Genomic DNA, 10383 nt, shown 5'->3' on the forward strand with positions numbered 1-10383 from the left:
CTCACTCCTGGGTTCCAGTAGAAATTGGTAGTTTTAATACCCCACACACTACAGATCAGGGGTAGGCAACCTATGGCACGCGTGCCAAAAGCAGCATGTGAGCTGATTTTCAGTGGCACTCACACTGCCTGGGTCCTGGCCACCAGTCCGGGGGGCTCTGCATTTTAATTTAATTTTAAATGAAGCTTCTTAACATTTTAAAAACCTTATTTACTTTACATACAACAATAGTTTAGCTATATATTATAAACTTACAGAAAGAGACCTTCTAAAAACGTTAACATGTATTACTGGCACGCGAAACCTTAAATTAGAGTGAATAAATGAAGACTCGGCACACCACTTATGAAAGGTTGCCAACCCCTGCGACAGATCATAGTCATTCTTTGTGAATAGAAACTTTAAAGCAACATATCCATTTCCGTTCTTTTAATTCCTATGAGAACCCACTTGTGTTTTCACATGCAATCAGGAGAGGTCTTGGGAAGCGATAGTACCTGTCCTGAAATTTACGGGACCAGAATATACTGTAAAACCTTCCTGAAGCAACTCAGTCTGTGAGGTGTGGTCAGTTTTAGATTGTGCCTTACTCCTGAGGTCTGAAATGTTATCATGGTTTTTGGGTCCATAGGCAAAATATCCATCAGTTAGAGAAAAAAAAATCAGTCAAATAGGGAGACATGCAACTTGAAAGCTTGGGTAGCTTTCCTTATAATCACAGTTTACCCAGGGACCAAGCTAGGTCTAGGAGAGAGTGGTTTCTGGGTCTTTCAAGTGTTGCCATGAGGTTTATAACACTCATATAACAGAGGAGTATGTTAAACTTTGACTACCAGATTCTGGGGCTGGACCAGGGTGGATCACTTGATAATTGCCCTATTCTGGTCATTCTCTCTGAAACATCTGGCACTGGCCACTGTCGGCCTGAACCAGTATGGCCAATCTTATGAACCCCATTGGGTGTGGGTGAGCAGGTGAGCATTGGGCTCATTTTCACATGGCCAGTGTGCACAAAAGCTTAAAGCGCAGACCCCTCTCACAAGCCTGGCTGCTCCTCCAGCCTTTGCAGGAGCTGGGCGCCCTCTAGCGAGCAAACCTCACCTAGAGGTGTGGGCAACAGCGGGGATGGATCACTTGGTGATTACCTGTTTTGTTCATTCCCTGTGGGGCACCTGGCATTTGCCACTGTGGGAAGACAGGATACTGGGCTAGATGGACCTTTGGTCTGACCCAGTAGGGTTGTTCTTATGTAGAGCAAATAAGTTAGAAAGATCGGAAGAGCCAAAAGAGGCAGTTGAACCACTGGTGCGATAAAACTCTCTCCCTCCCCCTGTCTTTAGTGACCCGGATCTCCTTGACCCTGCGGCTTTGTCCCTTGGAGCCTTTTCTTCTTTCCAGTGGGGTTTGATGGAGTTTTACACACTGGCTTCCCTTCCCCAGCTTTGGAGGGTGAGAGATTCGCAGCTGGGGTGGAATGGTCTAGCCCTGCCAGATGTTAAGGAAGATCAAGGGGAGCGGACCAGTGGGCGGGGGGTTCAGCCCCCAGTGCGCTCTGTGCCGCAGTTTCCCTAACCCCTAGTGCTGTCACCCAGAGAAACGTGGTGAGTCAGTGGGGCAGGGCTCTCCCCGGCTCTGCTACTTCAGCAAGGCTGGAGCACGTGGACCAAAGAGGGGAGGGGGTCCAGCTTGCCCCTTGCTGGCGGGCTCCTCTTGTCCTGTGTCACTCACACCGTCAGACCAAGCGGCCGGGGTTGCTCATGCCTGGCGCCCACAACTCCCCCAAGTCACTCGTCTCGCGCTCGGTGGGAGAGCTCCCGAAAGACAGGTGGGGGCTGTCAAAGGACACGCCGTTTCCTGGAGCACGCCCTCTGCCCCCAGCTGTCCCCAACCACCCGCGGGGCGGGGGGGGGGGGGGTGGCAGAAAACGTGCTCGCTGACTTCCCCGCCTGGCTCATCCCCTTCCCAGGCAGAATCGCTAATTAGGGGGCCAGAGTGGGATTTCGTAGGTCCTGCGTCAGATGGAGCCCGTAGGCGATTGGGGGAGGCTTCGCTTTTCCCTTTTTGACTAATTATAAAGTGGCTCCATCCGCTTCCCAGAGCCCTGACTTTGGTGAGGAGCACCCCAGCCCTGCAAACAGCCAGCCAGCCAGCCAGCCAGCGCGGGGGGCCAGCAGACGGCAGCTCCAGCGGGGCACTTTCTCCGCCTGCCTCCTCGTCCTGTAAGATTTACTGAAGCTGATGCTCAGTAACTGCGGGCTATTACTTTTCTCCTGTATTTTTTTTTCCTTCTAGAGCTTCTCCAGAGGCACAAATTGCTTAGCCCTTCTATAAATACAAGGGGCTCAAACCAAGAGGCTCCAGCAAGCGACAGCACACTCCCGAGGAGCTTCTGCGGGCTCCCAAGGAAGCAGCATGTATGTGAGTGAATTGCTCTAAGGACCGGCACTAGGCTGGGGGCTGGGGCGAGGCGTCTAGTACCATTGCTTGCAGTGGCTAGGCTGAGTTTTATTTCTGTAACAGCTTTGCTGCCTAGTTTCCTAGGCTACTGCTTTGTTTTTCGGAGGCTGTGTGGGTACAAACTCTTGCCAGGCAATCGCTCCAAGGCTTTGCCTTCGAATATCTCTGTAGATCTGGTATCTAACCTCTTTCCTGGCTGTCCGGGATAATGGCTGGGGACAGGGAAAGAGAGTGGCAGGAGAAATGCTTTAATTTGGGGGGAAATTGATTTGATCTCTGTTAACCACTTTTAGTTCGTTCTTCGCATGCAGCGCTAGGTCCTGTTCCCGTGCAGGCTCTGGGCTTGCAAAAAGGAACAACTCCAGCTCTGGTAGCACTCTGGGAACCCCAGAAGAGCCAGGCTGAGGTCTTGGCGACCCAGGGAAGGGGGGGCGGGGAAACCGGGGGCTGTCCCTGTCTGCCGCTGCGGAACAGAGAGCGCAAAGAGTTCCAACTTGCTGCACTCCGCGTGCCCTGCCTAACCAGGGCGGCGGGTTCCGCCGCTGGTGAATAGTTTGCAGCGCCAGTGTCTGAGGCTTGGAGGAAGCCGGGGCACCGCACAGGTGTGACTGGCTGTGGGGTTGGGGACGCTTCTCCCAGGGCCAGGGAGGAAGCGGGTGGCAGGCTGATTTCTGACCTGTTCTTTTCGCAGCCCATGGCGTTGCTCCTGAGACTTTGCGGCTTGTTCTTGGCTCTCAGCAGCCGCCTTGTCTGGACAGTGCAGGCGGACTGCAGCAAGGACTGCGCCTCCTGCTCCTACCGGCTGGGTCACCACGCAGAGATCAACCCCCTGGTAAGCGGGATCCATGTATTCCCAAGTAACTCTCTCACCCCACTCGCCGCCCAAGAGGTACAGCAGCTGCTCCCAGAGGAGCCGGCTCCCCTCAAGCAGAGTTAGAGAAGGGAGTTTAGCTGTCGGGGTGGGAGGAGAAGATACTCCGGCCGCGGGCTGGCTTTCCTGCGGCTCTGCGCTCTCCTTCCCCTGAGACAAGCCGCACAGTTCGGCACCCTGGAGAGCTCCCCAAAGCTCCTGCCCAGCCCCAGCGAGTCAGTTGAGCTAATTGACTGTTGAGGTCCACTTGCGGGTGCTCCAAGGTGCCCGGGGAGGACCGGGCCTTAGAGGAGAGCAGGCAATGATGCCTCCTCCCAGGGGCCCATCCTGCACTGGTGGCAGGTAGCGAGCCACTGACGCCTTGGGGAGCTAGGGAGCTGGGCCCTTTACAAGTCCTAGCCCCAAGTGCAGTGCCCGGGAGATAAGGGGGGTTTCTGATATTTGAACTCGAGTCTACCAGCGCAGCTGGAACCAATTATCTTCTTTAAAACATAAAATGCAGCATTTTAATTGGAGGTCTGATGTCACACCGTTAGAGTGAAATAGACTAGAAATGCCACCAGAGCTATTCTGGGAGCTGGAGGAGAGACCGGAACAGGCCCTTCTAAAAACTACTAAGCTCCCTCTCCCCCTAAATAATGACAGGTTTCAGAGTAACAGCCGTGTTAGTCTGTATTCGCAAAAAGAAAAGGAGTACTTGTGGCACCTTAGAGACTAACCAATTTATTTGAGCATAAGCTTTGGTGAGCTACAGCTCACTTCATCGGATGCTGAGCTGTAGCTCACGAAAGCTTATGCTCAAATAAATTGGTTAGTCTCTAAGGTGCCACAAGTACTCCTTTTCTCCCCTTAAAAGAAATCATCCTTTTACCTGTGAGTCTACAGTTACCCTGATCACTAGGTTTAATTTTGAGAATTCGTAGGATAAGCTCCGGGGAGCAAAAAAGTTCCCGGGAACCTTCTGATGATCCTGGTGGGACTAAGAGAGATTGAAGTCTAGAGAAGAATGGAATCACTGCAGAAATTCCGCCAAAGTCTCTGGTTCAGAACAAATCCATCACATTTTAAAAGAGAGAAAGCAGCGAATAATGAGATGTAAAGGCAGAACAGAACTGAACCAATGGCAAAATAGTCTGTATTCGAATCCCCTCGAGACGAGAACGTCTCACCCTGAGCTCCGATGTAGTTTCCCTCTTAGGCGTTCCCTAATAACGAACTGTTCCTTTAGCAAAGAAGCCTCTCCCGTATAGGATATGGCGTTGTTCTTGTCTTCTCGTTCGAAAACCATCCATTATAAAGTGCCTTCCATTAGAATGAAAATTGTTTGTCCTTTGAGGATAACTTTGCAGAACAGGAGTCTCATTATGTGATTACACAGCTAGGACAAGTCATCAAAGACATGGGAGTTTAAAGATTTCCTTTAAATCTGTTATTCCATTTCTCAGTTACCAAGTCATAGCTTGAACGGTAAATCTCCACTCGACTCCATAACATGCGTTTAAAAAGTGCAAACGCGACCTACACTTACACTTCTCATTGTTACAGCACCTACCGTTCTATCGCAGGGAGAGATTAGAGAACAATGATCAGACTGCCAGTGTATGTAATGCGTGCATTTGACAGCACTGGATCCTATACTTATAGCGTGGGTCTGTGTATAGTTCTCCTGTATAATCAGTCATACAGATCTCCCTGTTATTGGTGCGGGTCCTTCGCAGTAGAACAGGGAGAGAAACAATATTTCTTCTTCTTCTTCTTCGTCTGTGATTTGGGAGGGAGATCAACAAACAAAAATATGGCTAAGAGACACACTCGGAGTAGAAGAAGTAGCTGAAACTAGTTTTGACTTGTTTGTTTGACAGTATTCATTTAAACGAAAAAAAGTTTAAGTTTAAAAAAAAATTAACGGCCAAGGTAAAACTCTTAAATCCAAAAAAGCAAGAAAATTCAGACTCAAGGCTGCAGCAGTTCCGTCCAGGAAGGACGGCGGAAGATGACATGATGCTGCGCTGTATTTTAGCCTTCATTGGCTCCTCTTATTATTGGGTATTGGAGCTTCTCGTTTGAGAGACGGCACCATGGAGAGGTGCAAGCCGCCGAGCGCTCTGGCCGAGGTCGGGCCAAGCACAGCTCTTCACGCTGTAGTGAATAGTCCCACTGAATTCAGTGGAGCCATTCACCTGCTTCTTGAAGTCAGTGGGACTGAGTGCTTTGCTAGATCCCCGCCAGAGAGTTCAGCCCCTGGCAGGATCAGTCCTAAGAATCTGAGCCTGCTCCCGGTGCAGGAGGAACAAGCCCTACAGGAGCAGCAATACCTCAATAAGAGCTTTTTTCTTCCAGATGTCGGGAAGCATTCAGTTGGCTCAAAGGACATTGCCTGTAAAATGTAGGGCTACAACATTTAAGTTCAGAGGGGTAGCCGTGTTAGTCTGGATCTGTAAAAGTGGCAAAGAGTCCTGTGGCATCTTATGGACTAACAGACGTACTGGAGCACAAGCTTTCCTGGGTGAATACCCACTTGGTGGGATGCATGTAGTGGAAATTTCCAGAGGCAGGTATAAATATGCAAGTAAGAATCAGGCTAGGGCTAACGAGGTTAGTTCAATCAGGGAGGATGAGGCCCTCTTCTAGCAGTTGAGGTGTGAACTCCAAGGGAGGAGAAACTTCTTTTGTAGTTAGCTAGCCATTCTTGCTAGCATATGTATACCTGCCTCTGGAAATTTCCACTACATGCATCTGATGAAGTGGATATTCACGCATGAAAGCTTATGCTCCAATACATCTGTTAGTCTATAAGGTGCCACAGGACTCTTTGCAACATTTAAGTTGTTCTTAAAGTACAGCCTGTTAAAGCCTGAGAAACCATCCAAATTCAGTGTGTCCTCTGTAATTAAAAAACACTAGCATTATTTTAAAATATATTCACAATGGCACCTTGCATGGAATTTAAGGGTCTAGTTCTGACAAATGCTGGGTGTCCTCAATTCCCATGGAAATTGATGGGAATAAGGTGCTGAATACTTTGCAATTGACATTCAGCAGCACCTTGTAGACTCTGACCTCAAGGAGGATTTGATTTTGCAGTCTTTGTGCACTCAACACTCCTATTGAAATTAATGGAAAGTTTGTGATTGTTTCAGTGCATGAGGAATGAAGGTTTGGACCCTAATCTACCTGAATTATAAATCACTGAACATTTTTGTTTATAACAGAAATAATAGCACCCCTTTAACCACAGTAGTTACACACAGAAAATATTCTGAATGCAGTTGACATATATGTCCACATGAAATTCTGTACGTCTATTTCAATGAATTCTCAGTGTTAATTGGGAAGCCTAAGTTAACATTAACAATCTTTCTTGTACAGCAAAGCTATTTAAGGAAGCGTTAAATCCTGTTCAGCAATAGCATTTATCAGCTGATATACCAAATCAGAAAAAGTACAGTATCATACAATATTTTACATACTATTGGTTTCTAAAACATAAATATTTCTAAAGACATTAACAACTAGTGAGTTCACTATTACTTTTATCATAATGAGCACTATAGGAAGTAATCAAATCATTATTATATACTAAGTGTGTGGTGTATGTTTTTTCTGGGGGTGGGAGAATGATTGTTTAAACTGATCCATTAACCAAAAAAAAAAGTTCTTGTTTTTTGTATTACAGTGATTTCCAAATCAGATTCCAGCTGAGACCATATTATTTTAATAACCCAAATATGTTCACATGGACGTAGTCATGCAGTGCCAGTTAAAAAGAAAAATTGTGATGGCTTAGGAGTAGAATGTTGCTAACAACATAATTACTTTAAACTCAATTTGAGATGAACCTTTAACTCTCGAGTAATCACTAATATGGAAATAATTGTAACATAAATCTTCTGTCTTGCTACAGCATATATAGTAGATTGATAGATGCTTTTTCTTAATATATTTATCACACTTAGGACTTAACTCACAGGTAACTACAGAAGTAGTGAGGTAGTCAGTTACTTACCACACAGAGCTGTTTTGAGGCTTATTTTCACATTTGTAAAGCTTTCTGAGATCCTTAGATGGAAGGCACTATAAAAGGGTAAATTAAGTATCATAATTTATTTTTATTTATTATTAAAGACGATGATGGGACAATAAGGTTAATAATGTAAACAAACACAACATTTCAAATATAATAAATGCATTTCACAACTGCAAAAATCTGATCATATGAGATCATACCTTTATATGATTTAATCATTTCTCAGAGGCCCACCTATTGCAAATTATGAGCTAGTGGAGTGGGAATGACTTTTCTGAGGTGAAATAATTTCAGTATTACTGCTGATTACTCAGTTTTACCTAATCTTACTTAATCCTTGTCAAAATCCTTTTGATGAGACATTTTTGACCTCCCTAAATTGTACACTTAAATATAGAATATTACTTAGAAGTGCTCATAAATTGTTCCAGACCTCTTTGAGAGAGATGTGTGCGTGCACATGGATGTCTTTGTTTAAACTAGAAACATAGGAATTGCTGTAGCAGATCAGACCAGTAGTCCATCTAGTCCAGTATCCTCTATCTGACAGTGACCACTACCAATACCAGCTGCTTGAGGGTAAGGCACAAGAAATGGCATAATGAAAAATTATGGAATAAGATGTCCATGAGGGAAGTTCCTTCCAGCCAATGAGTATCTAGAGCAGTGATACTCAGACTGATAATCGTGAGTTGCAAGTGGCTCTTTAATGTGTCTCCTGTGGCTCTTTGCAGCACATAATATTAAAACACTATGACTGAATTATTAACTAATTGGGATGCTTTTACTGTGTTTACAACCAATTGTAGTTGATAAAATAATAATATTGGTCAGTCATTTTGCTGTGAGAATAATATGTATAAACCTAAATATTTCCTGTCATATTGTTTAAATATGAATATCTAGTACTATAGTAAATGAAACAATTAATTCACACTACTGTGGGTCTTTTGGGTAGTGTTGATGGCTCGTTTGGCTTCTGAACCTGTGAGGTCTGAGTATCACTGATCTAGAGATTGGCTTGTGCCTTTAACAAAAAATAAAAAGACAAGATGACATCAGAGTTTCTGTTTCTTTTAAATCATTCTTAGTAAATCCCATCAATTTTTCAGGCATGCACACTAGAATGTGAAGGAAAACTGCCTTCTGCCAAAGCCTGGGAAACCTGCAAGGAGCTTATGCAATTGACTAAACTGGATCTTTCTGAGGAAGGCAACAGTGCTCCAGGGGACAACAAGAAAGAACAGGATGAGAACCATTTGCTAGCAAAGAAGTATGGTGGCTTCATGAAAAGGTATGGTGGCTTCATGAAGAAAATGGACGAACTTTATCATGTAGAACCGGAGGAGGAAACAAACGGAGGTGAGATCCTTACTAAGAGGTATGGAGGGTTTATGAAGAAAGACTCCAATGATGACGCCCTGGCTAATTCCTCTGATCTGCTGAAGGAGCTTCTGGGAACAGGGGCCAACGCTGAAGCCTCACATTACCGACAGATAAATGATAATGATGGGGAGGTCAGTAAAAGATATGGAGGCTTCATGAGAAGCTTCAAGCGCAGTCCAGAACTGGAAGATGAAGCCAAAGAGCTGCAAAAGAGATACGGTGGCTTTATGAGAAGAGTAGGGAGGCCAGAATGGTGGCTGGACTACCAGAAACGTTATGGTGGATTTCTTAAGCGCTTCACTGATTCTTTTCTCCCTTCAGATGAAGATGGGGAAAGTTATTCCAAAGAGGTTCCAGAGATGGAAAAGAGATATGGTGGATTTATGAGATTTTAATATCCTCCCCTTTACCCTTTTTGTCCCAAATGAAAGACACTGCCTCATTGGTCATAATTTATTGTAATGTGTTGCTTGTACTGTACAGTTTTTTACTGTCCTAGTTAATGATGCAATCTGTTGTTTCAGGTTCCGTGTTCTTTTAAGTCAATAACTTCTGTTTTAGTCAGTTTAAGTCTATATTGTAGTTTTCATGCTAAAACTATTTTGGTTACCTTATCCCTTTTCTTTAAACACTACCGCACATCTACAGTAGAACTGCTTAATTGTGTATACAATAAATTCTTCATCCTAACTGCATAATGGATTTTGAAGTGTCTGTTATTTCCTACTAGTGCATTTAATCAACCACTTTGTCAAATTCATTCAGCGCTGAATAACCAAAGCTTATAATTTAAAGCACCAGCTCTTTGTAATCACACAATTCCTTCTGTTCACACCACAGCAAGAATTGAAATTGGATTAATTTTTATCTTTGCTTCCTAGGTTTCTTATAAAGTTAGGACACCGAATATATCCTAAAATGGGTCAGATTCCTCCTCTCACTTTTGCAATTTAGTGGAATAAAGTTTTTTAAAAGACTAAAATTACTATTACTATCCACTAAGTTTAGCTATTATGCAGCAAGAAAACACATGAGCACGGTATAAAATACTAAAAACATTTCTTCAACTTCCCTGGCATACCAGGGAGTTCTAATGTCATGTTTCTTTGGACATATATTTTACATTCATCCAATATAGGTTTGTGCAACTGGCTTTTCAGCTATAACCATTAAGGGTCAAAGGTTTCCCTTCCACAGGAAAGTGCACAGAAGAAGGAAGAACTGAAAGGAAAACTCCACAATTTTGACCTTGCAGAGTGTCTGACAGAGGTTTCTTTGGGGAGCAACTTTGGGACTGGGGCTTATCCTCAGATAACGTGTGTTGACTTGGCTCTATTGAAATCAGTAAAGCTATATTGGTTTACACCAGCTGAGGATCTTAGTCCCTTGTATTTGGGCCTGGGTTTGTGGCACAGAGAAGATGAGATTATATGGGAAATCCCAACCCCAACACTGCAGGTCTGGCATCCATACCAACCTCTGTAAGCCCCTCCCCCAGTTTTCCAGGGCTCCCAAGCAGGGCAGCTCACTTAGGAGCTCTATTGACATTGGTCTCTTTGCCACAAGAAGCAGCAATACATAATTTGCCCAGGAGCTTCCCAAAGTGGCTGCTTCTACATTCTGTTCCTACACATCTAGTCAC

The 10383-nt window shown here is 44.7% G+C and overlaps 1 protein-coding gene across 4 annotated transcripts; it reads left to right on the forward strand.

Annotated features, from left to right (window-relative positions):
• Window positions 1–1905: 1905 nt before the first annotated feature.
• Window positions 1906–9436, forward strand: PENK (proenkephalin). Of its 4 annotated transcripts, XM_037891611.2 has the most exons (4): window positions 2072–2219; window positions 2293–2418; window positions 3149–3289; window positions 8468–9436. In XM_037891611.2, exons 2-4 carry the CDS (start codon window positions 2413–2415, stop codon window positions 9134–9136), a joined length of 816 nt encoding a protein of 271 aa, XP_037747539.1. In that variant the 5' UTR covers window positions 2072–2219; window positions 2293–2412; the 3' UTR covers window positions 9137–9436. The 4 variants fall into 4 exon arrangements, with proteins under 4 accessions (XP_007054570.1, XP_037747541.1, XP_037747540.1 ...); XM_007054508.3 differs by having other exon boundaries at window positions 1906–2418; XM_037891613.2 differs by having other exon boundaries at window positions 2064–2414.
• Window positions 9437–10383: the final 947 nt, after the last annotated feature.

The sequence above is a fragment of the Chelonia mydas genome, chromosome 2 (assembly GCF_015237465.2).
Source record: "Chelonia mydas isolate rCheMyd1 chromosome 2, rCheMyd1.pri.v2, whole genome shotgun sequence".
Taxonomy (NCBI): domain Eukaryota; kingdom Metazoa; phylum Chordata; order Testudines; family Cheloniidae; genus Chelonia; species Chelonia mydas.

Bases quoted from the DNA above. Each gene is read 5' to 3' on its own strand.
- PENK (XM_007054508.3), top strand. The intron at 3,290-8,467 runs GTAAGCGGGATC...TCAATTTTTCAG, and splicing joins ACGCAGAGATCAACCCCCTG to GCATGCACACTAGAATGTGA.